This window comes from Mesoplodon bidens, assembly GCF_964165515.1.
Source record: "Mesoplodon bidens genome assembly, chromosome: 14".
In the NCBI taxonomy this organism is placed as follows: Eukaryota; Metazoa; Chordata; class Mammalia; order Artiodactyla; family Ziphiidae; genus Mesoplodon; species Mesoplodon bidens.
Window position 1 is genome coordinate 17416702 of NC_138170.1, and position 19086 is coordinate 17435787.

The 19086-nt window shown below is 45.9% G+C and overlaps 1 protein-coding gene across 1 annotated transcript in view; it reads right to left on the reverse strand.

Annotated features, from left to right (window-relative positions):
* AFF3 (ALF transcription elongation factor 3) overlaps positions 1 to 19086 on the reverse strand; it is a 555628-nt gene that overhangs the window by 19234 nt on the left and 517308 nt on the right. Inside the window, exons 15-17 of the mRNA XM_081253559.1 lie at positions 14520 to 14644; positions 10451 to 10652; positions 7630 to 7751 (exon numbers count right to left, since the gene is read on the reverse strand). Coding sequence (XP_081109685.1) covers positions 7630 to 7751; positions 10451 to 10652; positions 14520 to 14644 — 449 coding nt within the window. The remainder of the gene's footprint in view (positions 1 to 7629; positions 7752 to 10450; positions 10653 to 14519; positions 14645 to 19086) is intronic.

Genomic DNA, 19086 nt, shown 5'->3' on the forward strand with positions numbered 1-19086 from the left:
GGCATTTAATTACCTGCTGAGCTGTCCTGGGCTACAGTCATTGCATGTATGCAACTTTGCAGCTGGACCATTTTCAGCGGCGGCCCTGTTGTAGACGTCTTTGATCTTCCCCACCTTGTAGTTTTAGGTACATGGTAGGAGAGAAATGAACCACCCCCCCTTGCATTCATATTTTGAGTTTCAGAGAGAGAGAGAGAGAGAGAGAGAGAGAGAGAGGGTTGACTTCTGATGGGGTGCAGCCTCGAAGGCAATGAGCCAGAGAACATCTCCATGGCAACCTGAAATTCTCCACATCATTATCTGTCCCACACTCCAATATAGGAATTTGGTCATTTTTCTCTTGCCCTGTTTTTTGTAGACCTCGTCACTAACGGATCATCATTTTTTCAAATGCATTTCGTTTTCACGAAAGAATTACTTTGGTAATAAGCAAAGGCATCTGTTAGCCTTCTTAGTTACCCCTGGGGTGGCAATGGCACCTAATTCCTAATACGGGTACCTTAATCAATGCTGTTTTTATCTGTAGCATGTAAGTGTATTCTTTAAACCTGAGATGGAGGCTGAGTCACAAACTCTCACAATAGTGTAGGTGGATAAGTAACACATCTATTTTCTGCCTACATCACAGCAGCTGCAACATTAACCTGAGATGCTGAAGAAATGTACCATCAGGGCCTGTTTAGGATCACATAAGAATTCTCATCTTTGCATCTAGTGGAGGGCTTATTACACTGAGTCACTGAAGATTGCTTGATGATTGGCCCATTTTTTTCCCTTTCAGGTGATTTCTAGAGCCACACTCCTAGATCAGATCATTATAAAGGCAGTGGGATGATGGGATGTCACCCAGATTGTCCGGCAAGGCAGTGGACATGTGCTGTCATGAAGGCATCACTCCGATGGTGACCTTCAAGTCAGCAGGAAAGTACAGCTGCCGTCACCGTTGTGGCAGTTACAGAATACAACATGGCACAGGCACTGAAATGAATCTAATGCTCGCAGCGTTCAAACTCATTTTTCATTGCAACTTCTTTCTTTTCTTTCACATGGAAAACTTAGAGTTTTGCTTTTCATTGTGATCATAACGTTCTTTACATCATTTCTCACAGCGATGGTATGTGATGATGATACCTGAGCAACCCAAAGAAAAGTACAGTTCAACATCATGCATGTAACTAACTGTGTCTCTGGGGCTCTTCAGAAACCGGGCTTGAGTGATCCAAAAGCCAAAGCCGAGCCACGTGTATCTTTGTTATAAGAGCTCTCAGCAGCAAAAAAAAAAAAAATGGGAGCACTTGATCCAGAAGGAATGCGTCCTCCTCACCTCTCATTCCCCCACCTACGCACGAGCCACCTTGGTTCTAAGCAGCGGCGGGGGCTGAGCTATACCCTAAAATTTCTTCTGGCACCGGCGTATTGGAGCAACCTCGCTCTTTGTTCTCCTTTGTGGCGGAGATGGAGTTGAACGCTCTCCCATGGAGAGGCTGGCAGGCTGCTTTCTGTGATTCCTACCTCTGTGAAATGCACCTCCTCAGCAAAACCAGCCTGTTTTGTGAAAACTGGCAGAGACGGCGAACTCAACGTGTCTGAACAAACGGGTTCCTTGGCATAGCAGAAGTGGGGATCATTTTCTTAGGAAAGTTGAAATCCAAATCAGACAACTGGGCAACTGCACACCAAATGAACTCGTCATCTGATAGCCTGTCAGCTTGTCATTTAATAAGTCCCCGAGGTGTTACTGTGGCCCAAGCTGTGAGGTACTTTCTTTACCAAGAAGAACGCGTAAGAAGTGAGGTAATTGTTTTTCACGCACTGAGTAAGTGGATGCTGTTGATGAGGGCACCGTGCAGCCAGGGACCCCCGTGCTGCCGCTGGCTTTTACGAGTGCTTTTTCCCGAAGGAAGCAGGAAGACTGCTTTCGGCAGCAATGATTCAAATGCAGCTTTTGTTTCTACACCCTTGATGTTGGCTGGGACCCTGAGTCCCTGGTTTCTCAGAACCATAAGCAATCACTCATTGTGTCTCCTACAGGCCACAGGCTCTTGCAGGTGACTCCTCTCTCGGCCACACATAGAAAATGGCGTGTGCTCTCCAGGACACACAGGCTAAATGGCAGGTTTTTGTCACGTGAGCATAAGCAACTTTCTATCGAAATGGAAATACATCAATGTGATTGTTGTTCTTCTCTGGGTGTGATATTTAACAAATGAATTTATTTACAAAACAGAAAAAGGGCTTCCCTGGTGGCGCAGTGGTTAAGAATCCGCCTGCCAATGCAGGGGACACAGGTTCGAGCCCTGGTCCGGGAAGATGCCACATGCTGCAGAGCAGCTAAGCTCGTGCACCACAAGTACTGAGCCTGTGCTCTAGAGCCTGCGAGCCACAACTAATGAAGCCTGTGCGCCTAGAGCCCGTGCTCTGCAATAAGAGAAGCCACTGCAATGAGAAGCCCACACACTGCAAGGAAGAGTAGCCCCTGCTTGCCGCAACTAGAGGAAGCCCGCACGCAGCAACAAAGACCCAACGCAGCCAAAGATAAATAAATAAAATAAACCACGATAACTGTAGAAAAATGACTGATAAAAAAAAATTAAACACAAAAGATAAAATCATTTTACAAGCCCTTAAAATGATCAGAGAGCTCAGATTTCAATCAGGGAGATCTAAAAGGCCTTGTCCCCAACTCCTGCCCTCCCAACACCCCCAGCCAAGTCCTTTTTTTCCCCTTTCTTTCTGTTTTGGTTAGAAAAAAATAAAAACCTGGCTGAGAGGGGTTTCATAAGTGAAAAAATTCCATATGAAGAACAGAAAGGCACATGAATGGTATATCTGGAAAGGTGGGGTCCAGCTTTGAAGGGACTGGGAAAGGGGAGCCCCTCGGGAGAGGAAGAACGGCCACAGCAGGCCCTCCGTGGGCACGCCTTGCCTTGATGTAGCATCACCTACTCAAGGATTTCAGCTGGTGTCCTCTCACTCAATCATCTGGCCTTTCACATACAGGAATCTTCCACCCTCTATAAAATTAAAACCCTTTTAGCTATGAGGCTGCTGAGCATCATGATATCACAGACACCGACTCCCTCTTCCTGCCCTGCCAGCCACACCTCACAGGCCCCGTGGCGAGGGAGTCTTTTCTCGGCGTTGGGAGGTTTATGTAGTTGGGCTCCTGGTATTGGTGCCATGGGGACAGATGGGACGTTTGGTGGTGTGGCTGAAAGTGATGATCGTGACTGACTCTTCCTTGTGAAATGTGGGCAAGAGACAGCACATCCTTCTGGAAACAGCAGGCAGGGCTGGCACCCGGGGTTCTCTGGCTCCCCGGCACAGCAATATGGCACGTGGGAAGAGAGGCCAAGCATTTCACCACTCAGCTCTGCTCTGACGTCTGTACTGAGGACTTCGTGACACAACTGTTCCCTGGATTTTCCAGCGCCAAGAACTCCCCTGTCACTAATTATGACACCAAGTAATTTACAGCTCACGGCTCTGCACTAATAAGATCCGTTTCTAGGCTTTGAGTTGAATCAAGTGCTGTCACCCATGGACATAAATCCTGACAGGTTTTGTTTAAACAGAAGTTTGGTAATTACACCAGTGCCACCTTAAAATCGGGGCTCTCGAGGAGAGAAAGTGGCGCACGGCTAAACGTCAGGGGTGAGTGATCCTGCAGGACAGGCTGACCTGGATCACAGTTTTAAAACAAATTATTCGGTTCAGTTCCGTCTACATCCTGAAGGCACCAACTGGTGCCTGTTGGACGGGTAAGTGACCTAGGAAAAGGGCCTGGAAGCCCGTGAATTTAAATTGACTTGCAAGTAGTAGATTCCTTACATTCACGGAAAGAGAAAGAAAAAAAGATGCAGGCACTACCTCCTGGGAATGTTATTCTAATTCAGCTGGGGCCATTCAACGGTTGTTATTTGAGTGCCCACTGGATTCGGGCGGCTGTTGTCTGAATCGCATGTTTATTCAGCCGTTAACGAGTATTTGTAATACAAAAGGATGAGTTTACTTTTTTTAAAAAAAGCTACGTGATGTGGCTTTAAAAGTCACATGACAGGATGGCATCTGTTACTCATTGGAGCACTATAACTGGATTTCCATCAACTCTAAGTCATTCCGCTGCTAATTCTCTAGTTCTTTCTTTCCTTCTGGTGGCCTCTCTTTGGTCATGTCACTGCCTGTTGACACCTCTAGTGAGGAGAAGTCAAGGAAAATGACAGGAGCCAGGTCATGGTCCTTGAAGCTGGTGCAGAGCAGAGAGGTAGCAGGAGGCGGCTAAGGTGGTCCCAGGGAAGCTTCCCGGAGAGGCCACCCATGTGCCTCCATCTTCCCTCAATTAATAACTGAGAAGGAATCAATCATATACCCTTGTTCCTACCACTGGACCTCAGGACACACCAACTGAACCTGGGAGACACTTTACATACTTTTAGGTGATTTCCTAGCCCAGTGATCTATTATTATTATTTTTTTAATTAATTAATTTATTTGGTTGCACCTGTCTTAGTTGTGGCAGGCGGGCTCCTCAGTTGTGGCATGTGAACTCAAAGTTGCGGCATGCATGTGGGATCTAGTTCCCTGACCAGGGATCAAACCTGGGCCCTCTGCATTGGGAGCGTGGAGTCTTAACCACTGTGCCCCCAGGGAAGTCCCCCCAGTGATCTCTTAACGGACATATTTTTATTGTTCCAATGAAGAGACAATGCCTGTTTTTGCTTTTCAAGCTTGAAGAATCTTCCCACAACTTTCTCAGTTCAGCGGTTAAGCGGCTGTTTGAGGTGCATGTTTCTCTTACTGTCATGGATTTCAAATCAATTGGGACACGTGGCAACTGGAAGACGTCTCTCTCTATATATGATGGATATGAAAGAGTGCTTTTTTATTCTATTGTATCTTTATCCATAAAGGGAGAAACACTGTATTGTAGCTGTCAGCCAGAAAAATGACACACATGGCCAATGGGAAGAACGCATGGTAACAGCCTCTTGGTTGATACAGATAGGGACAAAATTATATTAGCTGCAGTCCCAGCAGATTGAGAAATATTTCCTCTTGTAAACAGTCCAAGACACTGCAGGTAGAAGTACAACCATTTAGTTGTTGCTGTTTCAGACTTAGCTTTCTGGTCCATACACTGGGAAATTCCTTACATTTTAATTTCCCATACATGTGTGTGTTTAAACACCATGCCCTTCATACATCTGATGCTTTGGGTACCTTACTGTCAAATGCACATGTGTTTGATCATGTTGTAGATTATGACTGCTTCTCCTTTTTTTTTTGCTCCCTGAGTCCAGATCTTTTATAATACCTGCAACTTTCTTTTTCCTTTTAAATTTATTTTTTATTGGGCTTCCCTGGTGGCGCAGTGGTTGAGAGTCCGCCTGCCGATGCAGGGGACAAGGGTTCGTGCCCTGGTCCGGGAAGATCCCACATGCTGTGGAGCGGCTGGGCCCATGAGCCATGGCCGCTGAGCCTGTGCATCCGGAGCCTGTGCTCCGCAATGGGAGAGGCCACAACAGTGAGAGGCCCGCGTACCGCAAAAAAAAAAAAAAGAAAAAAAAATTATTTTTTATTGTAGTTGATTTACAATGTTGTGTTAATTTCTGCTGTACAGCAAAGTGACTCAGTTATACATACATATATGTATATATACATTCTTATTTATATTCTTTTCCATTATGGTTTATCTCAGGACATTGAATATGACCCCCTGTACTATACAGTAAGACCTTGTTGTTTATCCATTCTATACATAATAGTTTGCATCTACTAACCCCAAACTCCCAGTCCCTCCCTCCCCCTCTGCAAGCTTCTTGAGATGAATAAGGGCAGTTTGGGGACTGGTAAAAATGACAGGTGGGCTTTGAATGATGTCTGAAGCCCTGTTTCCATTCTTATAAAGACTTGATTTGTAAGATGAGTATAACTGTTTTTAATTCCTCAAAGAACTGGGTTGCAACCTCAACGATATGGAGGCTGACCCATCCATATAACTACTTTGTCTTCAATTTGCTTCTTAATATTAGGAAGAGCATCTTTAATTAAGACGAAAATCAAAAGATTCCTATATCTTCTGAATGCAAATTTCCACACTGTCATTAAACACAATTCTAATCTCCTGTTTTTGCAAACGGTTAAAGCTCCCTTGAACAACTTACACCACCAAACCCTAATTACATATGGAGTTGACTGCCTGATTGTACTCCCATTACACCCCCCCCCCACCTCGGGGATTAATTACCACCTCCCTTGATGCCCAGGGCAGTGGCGAGGAGGGGAAGGGGAGGTGCTGAGGGTCAGGAGAGAGCGTGCTTGGGGTTGAGTGCAGCTGCGGCAGCCACGGGAAGAGGAGAAAAACACACGTCCTCCTGGGCCACCCTTACACTTTCATAAATCCAATTATCTGGGAACGTGTTCAATAAAGAAACAAAAAAATGTGGATTTGGCTTTGAACCCTCCAAGTCTGTGCCCTAGGTAGTTTAATGAAGTCCAAGCAGGGCTTGAGGACTACAACTCGGTATTCTTGTTTCTTGGAGGTGAATCAACTGATCGTGCCTATACTCTGGGTGAGGTTAGGATTGGAACGTAGGATGGGAGGGAGATGAGGGTGGAAGAGTCATCACCACCGCGCCGAGCTTTCACTTCCCGGGTGGTCACGCTCAGGAGAGACCGTCTCACTGGGTCTCAGAAGAGCCTGTCACGACAATCACTTTTTCTGATTAGGAAGCTGGGACTCAGAGACATTTAGCACCTTTTATTTTCTCACTTTGGGTGAGGGTCGTGGCTTACAGTCTGTCCCCTCAGCCAGACTGTCAACAGTCAGACAGCAGGGTGTTCTCTCACTGTTGCCCGCTGCTCCACGCCGGGATTTAAGGGCATGCCTCAAACACACACACACTGCACGCTTGGTGAACAGCTCAAATTGAAAGGAGGATTCAAGCCGAACTCTTGAAACCATGCTTGCTGCCTTCCAGGCTTGTCCTTGACACATATTTTTTCCCCAAGAGCCTAAATAATTTTCAGTATCATTTTATCATTTCTCATTTGTCATTTTCAGCATCTCCAGAGCATTCCAGGATGTTACATTTATTCCTTTTCTTTTGTTTCTCCTCCTCTTAAATTGATGCCGGGAACGGAACTAATACTTGGGTTTCAGTGCTAGGACTGGGAGATGGATGACAGGATATTTTCTCCTGTATAAGAACTGTTTACACTTTTATAAAGACTACAGCATTTTAGAGAAAAAAAAAGCTTTCAGGAGTGAATCACTATTATTCTTTGCCTGTTATAATTTATAAAAACAAAAAATGCTTCTCTTTCTGGTAGCATACAACCCCAAATGCAGGGGCTTAGAAATATGACTCATTGATGCCATTTAGCTTAGTTTTCTGACATCCTGGATGCAGCAGCCCTGTTAGCACCGGTTGTTCTATTCACTCAGAAGTCCCCCAGGACTCAGGGGTACACTTGGAGTGAAGCTGCAATTCCCTTCGAGAGGGTGACATTTAACAGATGAGATCACATGACAAGAAATGGCCACACTGTGAATCAGATGCATATGAAACCATCTCCCTGCTCCCACTGATCTGGCCCTCACCATACCAACGAAGGGTCTACACTTACATGTCATCGAAGATGAGTTTCTGCCTCTTGCAGTCCCTGTGGCCGTTGGAGCCTGGAGACCATGGCTCTGTCTGTGGCCGTGACTTGTGGAGAACGTTTTCGGAATTGTTGTGAGCCGCTTTCTAAACAACAAACAAACACACCTGTATTTGAGAAACTGGCCACCTGGCTGAAGGAGCAACCTGTTAGAATCGCTTGTGTTCTGTGTTCTAGGTTAGAGCTGATGGTGCTTTCCTTGTTGAAATAAAGAAGCAGGAATACTTGCATTACAGGTCTCAAGCTGGAGGCTTTTACATATGTGGTCAAATGTCATTCCCAGGACATCAAAAGGGCACTCTCAGTGTGTCCACTCACGCAGATCCAGATCTTGAACTCGCCCAAGCTCAGATGGCTATCGTGGGTGGAGGCTGGGGGCTTAGGGTTCAGGCTCCTATGCTTCCCAGTTGGCTAGACCCATGGTTCTCCAAATTGACTGCGTCAGAATCACCATTAACATACAGCCAGCTGGGCCGGACCGCCAGCATCTCTGACTCAGTACGTCTGGGGAAGAGCCTGACAACATGCATTCCTAACAAGTTCCAGGTGATGCTGGCCCAGGACCCAAGCTCTCAGAACCACTGAGCTATAATCATCCCTCACAAAAGAGGTCATTCAGGTCACAATTCACTGGTTCTCATCAGCTGTCTGTGAAGAACAGGAGGAGCCAAAGGGAATCACTAGAAATTATTTAAGATGTGTTTTAAGAAGGAACACTCTTGATCTGGGGAAAAATGGAAACATCCTTTTTCCTGGAGATACAGACATTACAGAGAGCACCTATTGTGTGCCTAAGGTCTGGATCATAAAACACCCCTTTTTTAGTTAGGAGATTCAAATGGATTCCTCTGAAGTAATTAAAGTGGAGTGTATATCAATGCTTCTTTAAATATGGACCGATTTTATGCATCGATCAAGCCTCCTTGTTACGAGAGCCTCCAGGACTCTGGGCGTTTCCATTCTAGCATGCAGGGTAGTAAATTACGGATGTGTGTGAGCCCTGCTCTAAGTGGCTCTCCCCAGCTAGACTGTAAGGTATCCTGCAGGCAGAGACTGAACCCGTTAGATCATCAGTGCGTCTCTGTTATGTAGCAAAGTGCCTGGGACACAATAAATACTTCCTTGATAAACACCTGTTCAGTGAAAGAATGCCTCAATAAAGTCTATAATTCTTTTACGATTCTCTGCATATCATAGCTGCTTGTGATGGAAGGATCTAGAGGCAAAGAAAAGTTGTGTTCGGTTTAAAATGGGAATTGTTAGCTTTTTATTTGTTTTTTCTAATATGGTCTTCTCAGATTCGTGTATCCTAGAAGTAAAGATAATTGCTCCCAAATGAGGGTGCATAAAGGGGTTAATTTCCTGATGGTTCAGTAAGATTTAGGCTCTTGCCGGACCATCTACCAACTTGTTTTGCCTCTTTAATTCATGGGATAAAGCATGAAATGCTGCCTCCCACCACTTTCTTTGCAGAGTCCTATTGCTAAGTCTCATTTCTCCCTGCCTCACAAAGCCCCGCTGGTTTTGAGAGGCACAGCGGGGAGAGTTTGGAATTAAATAATGTACCTGGAGGACGCACGATCCAGGGCCGCCCGCTGTTAGATGGAGGGTGGCAGGAAAGAGGAACTGACACGCAGTGTTAGCTGCACAGGTGGCCATAGGTGTCCACGGCACCACCTCATTTAGATCTTACACCACTGTTTTGCAAATGCAACAGGCTCAAGAGATTAAGCAACCGGCCCAAGGTCACATGGTGACTAAGCTATGAGGCTGGAGGTGAACCCAGGTTCCCAGGGGAATACAGGGTGTTGGCGCCACCCTTGACAAAGTCACTGGAAGAGGGGTGGTGGCAGCTGTCCCACACTGGTCACTGAGGGCAGCGGGGAGCCCTGCAACTTTGGCCTTGGACTCCAATCCCAGATTTAGCTCTGCCCCGGGGCGAGAAATCTTTTCAAATATAAAGATCGGTCGGTCCAAAACTCCCAATTTACTTTGTCCTGGGAGAGTTACGTTAGGGCTAATTCTTTTCAGGATGGGAAATGAAGTCCTCCAAAGAGCGTTCCTAAGCAGGCTTAAAATGCCTCCTCCGTTTCTTCGGCAGCTGCCTGTGCAAGAGGCGAAGAACAGCTGCTTTGCCGGGTCTTCCCAGATCAGCATTTAGGGCTGCTTTGCGGGACCTCACTGGTCACCACGTATCAGTGTGATCTTCCTCGACCAGGACAGGCTCCCATTGCTAACCCACCCATTGGACCAAATGGAGGTATGGTGCCACTGCAGCCAGGCATCCCACAGCAACAAGGAATGAGACCCCCAATGCCGCCTCATGGTCAGTATGGTGGTCATCCTCAAGGCGTGCCGGGTTACCTTCCTGGTGCTACGCTGCCATGTGGGCAGGGACCGCCAATGGGGCCCCCTTACCACGGTGGGCCTCCTCGACCTGCAATGTCGCAAGGTGGTTGTTACTGATCTTACATCATCCAGTCCAATACGTTTGGAGATTAAACCTTTTCTCAACTTGTGCTGTTTATACAGCCAAGCTTTCTGTCAATAAGGCCTCCTTGTGACTTGAACAAACATTATCTTCCTACATACCAGAAACTGTCGGACATTTATTTTACCTGGGAAAATTTATTTGGGATAATAAAGCAGGAGCTTTTCCTGAAGTTGCAATTAAAAAAAAAAAAAAAAAAAGCTTGTGTTTGGACTGCGCTGGGCTAGAGGCAGAGTAGAGGGGTGTGCTCATTTTCACTCTTGTTTTAACCGGGGCAGAAGCGCATCAGCATACCGTGAGGTCTCCACCATGGGTCTGCAGCTGGTTCTCAGCCTTATGCTTTTTGTTGGACGAGGCGGAAGTGAACAAACCATTGCTGTTGGATCTGCTGGGGGAAGTCAGGTCCTCGCCGGGGTATTTGTGTTTAGAAGCGTCGGAGAGGGGTGAGGTGGGTGACCGGAGCATTTTTTCATTTTTATTTATTGGGATTGCCAAGCTGTAAAAGGAAATCACAGTAATGGAAAGTCACACACTCAGCACATGGCAAGGTAAATGTTTTATATGTGACCCTCCCATTTAAAACCTGCTGGTAGGAAGACGTTTATTGGGAATTATTATGCCAGGAAACGATTTTATGGCATTAGGACCATAACGAACAATAAACAAATTTCATTCATGGTTTCTTTACTCGTCCTCCCAGAAAAAAACAGTAATTCTGGAGTTAAATAACTAAGCGCAATAATACCTTCATTTCCCAAGTTTTTCATCCAAGGATCTCAAAATACATGACAAACAACTTACTGTTTTCCTAACAAGTGTAAACAGCAGGTAATGGGTAACTCAAATTATACACGAGATCTCCACTTCCAAAAGGACTTTTGCTAACACCTGAGCTTATACTAATTATTATATGGAGAATAACAGAATCACTGAATAACCAAGCATGAACCCACCTTCTAATTGTTAGGTAGCCAGGCATTGATCAGAATAAACAAAGAATAGAAAACTGTCATTAGAAATGTCATTTTCTGATTCCTAGCTCCTTATTTTACCTTCCAAACTATTGTCTATGACTGAATATAAATCCCCCCCCACCAAAGACCACCAGAGAAGGGAGTCATATTTGAGTCTTTGCAATGTATATTATGTAGATAGGGCTCTCTCCGTTACTTTATTTTGAAACAAAAATCGGGGGAAGACACATTAGCCTCAAATAAACTCAATCATTGCTAATTTGGGATGCTTCTAGAAGGCACCTGGTAGAGTCAGTTAAAATAAATTCATTAAAAAATAAATAAATAAAAACAAATAAATAAATTCATTTAACAAAGATTTAGTCATTATTCCCGCACTTGTGACTTCTTAATTGCATGTGCTGACTATCACTGCAAACAAGCCATTAAAGTCACTTTTTATTTTTAAGCAATTTCCTTAGTTGGTGGTCACAGTGTAGAAATTACAAACACAGGCCTCTAGAACAAATGAGAAGCCAAGGTTCTTAATGTTATGCAAACAGATCTGTGCAGGGAGAGAATTTCTGATGACAGCTTTCTGGTTTAAAAAGTACTGTGCATCCAACAACTTAGAGTGAGAAGGTGTGTTCTCGAAAACTGCCTTGGACGAGTCAAAAGTGGCTCTGCAAGTGAAGATGAAAACACTGATGCTGAAGATGGATATGAACCGTCTGAATATAATTGTTTCTTTTTTTTTTTTTTTTTGCGGTACGTGGGCCTCTCACTGTTGTGGAGCACTGGCTCTGGATGCGCAGGCTCAGCGGCCATGGCTCACGGGCCCAGCCGCTCCGCTGCATGTGGGATCCTCCCAGACTGGGGCACGAACCCGCGTCCCCTGCATCGGCAGGCGGACTCTCAACCACTGCTCCACCAGGGAAGCCCTATAATTGTTTCTTGACGTGTGAGTGAAAAAGTCTTATTTCTAAGTCTCAATTATTTTACATACTACATGATTTTAAATGTTTTCAGAAAACTAAACTATTATATTAAATATTGTCATGAATATATGACTATTTCTTCTTCATCATTATAAGTTTATCTATTCAAGTTGACCAAAGTAACTTTGAAACGTTCTTGGGATCGCATCTTCGGGAGGGACAATCACCATATATGAAGGATTGTCTTATTACACAGGGAAAGCTTAACAGTGCTAATCACAATTCCAGAGGTACACAGGCCACCTTTCCAAGAAAAACTCAAAGCACTTTCATATGCACTGAGTCCTTACTTAACATAAGTGAAACTATCAGAGCCAGGAGGCTCTGCCAGCCAAAGCTCTAGAGCAAGAGCTTTTATCCTGGGGTCCCTGCACTTGCGTGGAAAAGAAGTTGCATCTTCACTTTCCTTAACCTCTCACTGAAACTGAACATTTCCTTTAATTATGAACGAAGGCAAGAAACCAGAGTAGTGGTTTAGCAGGAGTATTACTAGCAAGACCTGTGATTGTGTCACCAGTGGAAACCACAGATATTTTCATGCCTTATCAGTTGTTGCAGACATCTTGAATTATGGTTTACACTCATCACTACTAGAAATTATGGTCATTACTAGATCTGCTAGAAAGGTTATTTAAGGCATGAACAAAGAAGCACATATATAACTCTATCACACATTTAAAAAGACATTTTTGAGGGCTTCCCTGGTGGCGCAGTGGTTGAGAGTCCGCCTGCCGATGCAGGGGACGCGGGTTCGTGCCCCGGTCCGGGAAGATCCCACATGCCGCGGAGCGGCTGGGCCCGTGAGCCATGGCGGCTGAGCCTGCGCGTCTGGAGCCTGTGCTCCGCAACGGGAGAGGCCACAGCAGTGAGAGGCCCGTGTACCACAAAAAAAAAAAAAAAGACATTTTTGAGTCGTATTTTCCCCATTCACGTTTCCTCAATATTTTGGGATACCATTGCTTGGCCCAGAGGACTGTGGGCTTGGCCAGCTTGTGTGCGCTGCTCTCTCTCGCTCAGACCTTCAAGGGCTCTCGCCCTGCTTCCTGAGGTGATTCTAACACTGCAGCGGGCCTGTGCTCAGGTGCCCTCGCTCTCCAATTTCCTCTCCGGGTTTTAGTACTATTCCACATCTTCTCCTAACCTTTCAGTTTACATTTTTATGTGTTGCGCTGAAACATTAATCTCCCCTTAAAAATTTTACGTACACAGTCAGGGAGAGTGAGCAGTGTCTTAGCAGAGGATAAAGTGGTTTCTGAGCTGTGCTGTTTCTAAATGGAAAGGACTTCTATGACTGATGATAAGCTGCTCACTTATAATAAATATCTGGGACCTTGCTTTGCTAGGAAGCCTTTGTCACAGAGGGGATTCAGTGCCATGTGGGTCTCTCTGGAACCCCTTGAGAGGAGGGACTGGGTGGCTGTTTCGCCTTGGAGACCCGGATCCTGTCTATCACCGCAAATTCAGTCTATAGCCAATGCCTTTAGGTGTGTCATATGGAGATTCTGCTCAAGTTTATATTTTTCACTGGTGTAATAAGCTTAGTGTTCTCACGGGTTTACTGGCTATTAATTCAGTTTGTAAGTTTTCGGAGTGGAGGGTGTGTTTTTGAAAGGATAGAACTGTGTGTAACTAGTAACTGGTCTTTTGTTATAAAGAAGTACTTCCAGCGCACCTGCAGCTGTGACAAGAAGCACAGGTCCAGGCATACTGGTTAGTCTTGGGTTAAACCAAGGGAAAGGAGTCTGCATGAGACAGGCTGGGACCCGGGACCCTCTGCTGCAGTGCTTGCACCTGGACAAACATCTCCTTGAGCCACAAAATACAAAGAAACTACAAAGGACTAAAAATAACTGCATGCACGGGCAGTTGGAACAAATTGTGAACAAGATACAAAGAGACCAAAAACCCAACTGCCACTTCTGAGGAGTCCCGAGCAAAAAAGCAGGGTGTCAGGAGCAAAAGTAGGTTACTGCACACGCCCCCTGCACTCAGCGCCAACAAGGGGGTGAGCAGACCTCCTAAGCCACCCCTCCAGCCTGGCCCCACCCTACCCTCACCCCATTTTAGGAATCAGCTGGACCCACCCTAGGAAGGAATCAGACCCCTCGCCCCACCCTACCCTCACCCCATTTAAGGAATCAGCTTGCCCCCCATCAGACAGCGCGCAAGGGAATCTGTTACTTGTCTTTGTTCCCTCGTGCTACAGCATGAGCCCCAGTAAAGCCTTGTCTGAATTTCTTGTCTGGCCTCTTATCAATTTCTATTGATTAAGGAGCCCAAGAGGCTTGCTAGGCAACATGGAGACCCAGAGCAGAGCAGTCATTCAAAAATCCGACTCTCCCCCAGTAGGCATGTGCCTCTCAGACCCAGACACGCCTCCAGCTCCCTCTGCCTTCCTGGGAGCGCGAGTACCTGTTGACGTTCACGTTGCAATGGTTTGCGGACAAAGTACTGCTGGCGGAGGCAGTGAGCCGTGAAGAGCTCTCCTTCTCTCCCTGAGCCTTCCTGATCTCCCGGTAGTCATCTTCGCTGTCACACTGCATGGAAAGAAGCAAAAGCCAGTCAGCTTTAGATTTCAAGGGGTCACAGCGAGCTCCCATCACCAACCAGCTCATCTGGGCTTCTCTGGCCAACATCCTGAGCACCAATGTGGCTGCAGCACTCTCGGCCCTGGCCTGGGTTTCCCATCAGCTACTCCGTGCACAAGGAAGCAATCTGTCAGCTTACTGAGAGGGAAAAGCATGACACGAAGATCAAAATTCAGGAGGGACCATTGAACACTTCTTTACCAACAGGCAGATTCCACCCTCAAAGAAGACCTGTTCTGGAGTCCCACTGGAACTTCAGCATCCCTCCCTTTGGCATTTCTTGGTACCCAAACAAGGCATGGCGACCTATCCTGGGCTTAATGTTGTAAGGGCAGTGACAAGCTCGGACCTTTCTTTTGAAATTCATGGCCTCAAAGGACATTTTTTTTTTTTTTTGTGATACGCGGGCCTCTCACCGCTGTGGCTTCTCCCGTTGCGGAGCACAGGCTCCGGACGCGCAGGCTCAGCGGCCATGGCTCACGGGCCCAGCCGCTCCGCGGCATGTGGGATCTTCCCAGACCGGGGCACGAACCCGTGTCCCCTGCATCGGCAGGCGGACTCTCAACCACTGCGCCACCAGGGAAGCCCCAAAGGACATTTTAATAAAACAGTAGTTTGACTGGATTCTTGTTTTCCACGATTGTATTTAACCTAGGCGTGTACTAGAGTGTCATGCACATGCACTCAACCAAATTCCATTTTTGGTGAGATTGCAGCAACACAGTACAGGCACATTCAGGGCTCTCAGCAGAGCTTTCCAGGAGACAAGCACCGGCACCAAAGATAGAGAAATTTTGACCTTCTCTCTCTAGCTGGGATTGTTATACAGCCTCTATTGCAAGGACCCCAGCAGCTCACGCCGAAACTGTGCCCCCAATGAGGGTCCAAGCCAAAGCTCTGAACCCCCAGTTCTGGCCTCCAGGGCTCTGGCAGGGCTAGACTCTGCACCCTAAGCAGTCAGGTCTGTGGTGTCCCATCTCCAGCACCCAAAACTGAGGGCTTCACACCCCAGATACTGAGTAAAGAGTGCTGTGAAAATGTTCTTTCACTTCTCTGTGTGAGTTTAATGATGATTCAGTAGATTTCATGAGGAGAGCTGAGTGTGAGGCTTAGTGTAAATGAAGTTTTGTAAGTTAAAATTAAAAAGCCCATGAATAATAAAATTATTTAAATACAGAATATTATGGAATATACATGTATGTTTTTGCACATCTCTCTATCTACATATACCTATACAGCTATATATATTTCCAATCTATCTGTATGTTTATCAGTTTCTATCTCTGAAATACCTCTCTCTCTCTCTTTCCATCAGCCTGTCCATTTATCCATCCATCTCCAGATGACTGGCTGATTCACTCATTCACCAATTAATCACCTAGGGATTGATGGACAAATCAATCCAACGAGTAAGGGGGAGGGCAGGGTATGAGAGGAAAACAGAAGGGAAGAGGGTAGGTATGTAGTGAGCTAACCCGCATTATTGCATTATATCATCTGAATCTGACAACACCCCTGCAAAGATGTCACCATTTTACAAACAAAGAAACTGAAGTCCACAGAAGGGAAGGTCACCCAGGAGGCCAGGGCTGACTGCGTGATTTGCGGGGTTCAGTGCAAAATGAAAATGCTGGGAGCCTTGTTCAAAAAGCAGGAAAAGATGCTTGATGTCAGTCTTGGTGATGTTTTTTTGGATTTAACACCAAAAACAAAGGCAACAAAAGCAAAAAATAAACAAGTGGGACTACATTAAACTAAAAGGCTTCTGCACAGCAAAGGGAACCATCAACAAAATGAAAAAGCAACCTACTGAATCGGAGAAAATATTTCTAAATCGTATATCTGAGAAGGGACTAATACCCAAAATATATAAAGAACTCATACAAGTCAACAGCAAAGAAACAAACAAAAAAAATCCAGTTGAAAAATGGGCAGAGGATCTGATTAGACGTTTTCTAAAGAAGATCATATGGATGGCCAACAGGTACATGCAAAGATGCTCAACATCACTAATCATCAGAGAAATGCAAATCAAAACCACAATGAGATAGCACCTCATACCTTTCAGGATGGCTATTATCAAAAAAAAATAAAACTAATAAGTCTGTGAGGATGTGGCGCAAAGGGAACCCTTGTGCACTGTTGGTGGGAATGTAAATCGCTGCAGCCACTGTGGAAACAGGATGGAGGTTGCTCAAAAAATTCAAATAGAACTACCACATGATCCGGCAATCCCACTTCTGGGTATTTATCCAAAGAAAACGAAAACACTCATTTGAAAACATATCTGCACCCCCACGTTCACTGCAGTGTTATTTACAATGGCCAAGACGAGGAAGCAAATGTCCACGGCTAGACAGATGGATAAGGGTACTGCGGCATACATGTGCGTACAAGAGAAGAAGGAAGCCTGCATTTGCAACAACATGGATGGACCTAGAGGGGATTATGCTAAGTGAAATAAGTCGGACAGAGAAAGACAAATACTTACGACCTCACTTACATGCGGAACCGAAAAACAAAAACCAAACCTCCTCCCAGCTTATGTTGTCAGACTGCTGACTGCTTGGGGTTGGGGGGAGTACAAAATGGATGAATGAGGTCAAAAGGTACAAATTTCTGGTTATAAAATGAATAAGTCATGGGGATGTAATGTAATATACAGCATGGTGACTATAGTTAATAATACTGTAGTGCATATCTGACAGTAGCTAGGAGAGGAGATCTTGAAAGTTCTCACCAGGAGGAAAAGAAATTTGTAACTGTGGAGAGTGACGGATGTTAACTGGACTTACTGTGGTCATCATTTTGCAATACTAATAAACCAATATCAAATCATTATATTATACCTCAAAAAAAAAAAAACAAAAAAAGAAAGCAGCTAAAGAGTAACATTATAAAGTACTAAAGCCGGAAACATTTCCTTGTCTTTTGTGTCTTTCAAAGTCTCTCTCTTGACCTGTCATGGTGTGTTTATTTGTGCTCCTTGAGGCATGGGGATACCTGGGGGGCATGTGTAGACACTCCCAAGTACCGGGGGCCTGGGCCTGTGACAGGGCGCTTGTGCGCAGCCCACCAGTGAAGGGTTTCCCCCACCAGCCAGTTGTGGAACCCATGGGTCAAGGGGTGAGGAAGTCCAGTTAGGTATTTCCCCTTCCCCAAGGCCAACTGGCAACCCCTTGTGGATTGGATTGCAATCTCCCCTGGAGGACCCCTCAGTACTGGGATTGGGGGTGGGGAGATGCCCATCCTGACCCCGACCCTCATTAGGCCCGTGCCTTGGCCCCTGGATGGGGATGCGGATGGGGAGGCTGCACAGGGCTAGGAGTGCAAAGGGGCCACGGGGCAGGCAGAACCTGTCCTGGGAAATGGGCAGGAGGTGGGACCGCGCAGGCTCTATCGTCCCATCGCACTTCACTTACTAAACACAAATTCAAAAACAAAATGAAGAATTCCAAGATGGCAACTGCAAGCATTAAACTCCAAGTACAGAGCCCTCTGAGCAGGGGCCCTGTGGGGAAAATACTGCACAAACCGCATGCTGACTTCTTATTGGAATACCCTGGAGCCACAGACCCAGGCTTCATTCCTGGCTCTGCCCTTTCTCACCTATGTGAACCTGGGGCAAGTCCCTTTAGGCATTCTGAGCCTCAGTTTCCTCATCTGTAAAATGGGCATGACGATAATATTTGCTTCATAAAGTTGTAAGGACTTTATAAACGATTTAATATGTACAAAAACAGCATCCCTCATGGGGACATATATACGTGTTAACTGTTGTGAATGATTTTGTCCTAAATTTGGGACCATCCACGATGACTACAATCTTTTGGCTTGTCACGCATTGTGTTTTCCACTGTGGTCCAAGTTATTTTTGAAGATGTAGTAACAGGAGGGAATAAAAATCCTCAAAATTGGTTTTAAATTATGATTAAATTATTCCTGTGCTCAAAAATCTTCAAAAACGGCCAAACGGCCGAGCATTTGGGTCTGCTTCCTGACAAACGTCCTGCTCTCCAAGTACTGGAGCTGCCTGTCTCACTTTGTTCAACCCGCCTTTGTTCAGCTTGCTTCCCTCCTTTGGCGCCACCTCATCCCTGACCCTCTGATTACTCAAAAGTCCCTCCTCCTGAGGGCCCTGTTCCCAGCCCGTCTCTACCACAAAGCTCTCCTGCTCAATGCCACGGGAGCGCCAGCCGCTGGCTCTGATGCACCGGGCTGGTGTCCCCTCGCGGGGCCCCGTAGTCCACGGTCCCCACTAGGCACTTCCGGATTCACGCCTCACCCCAGTCACAGCCTTACTAAACTCTCTGAGGCTGTTGGCTTCTAAAGTCGATGAACGATCCCACCCCTTCCAGCAAAGAAGGGGGTTCACCCGTGTTTAGCTTTTC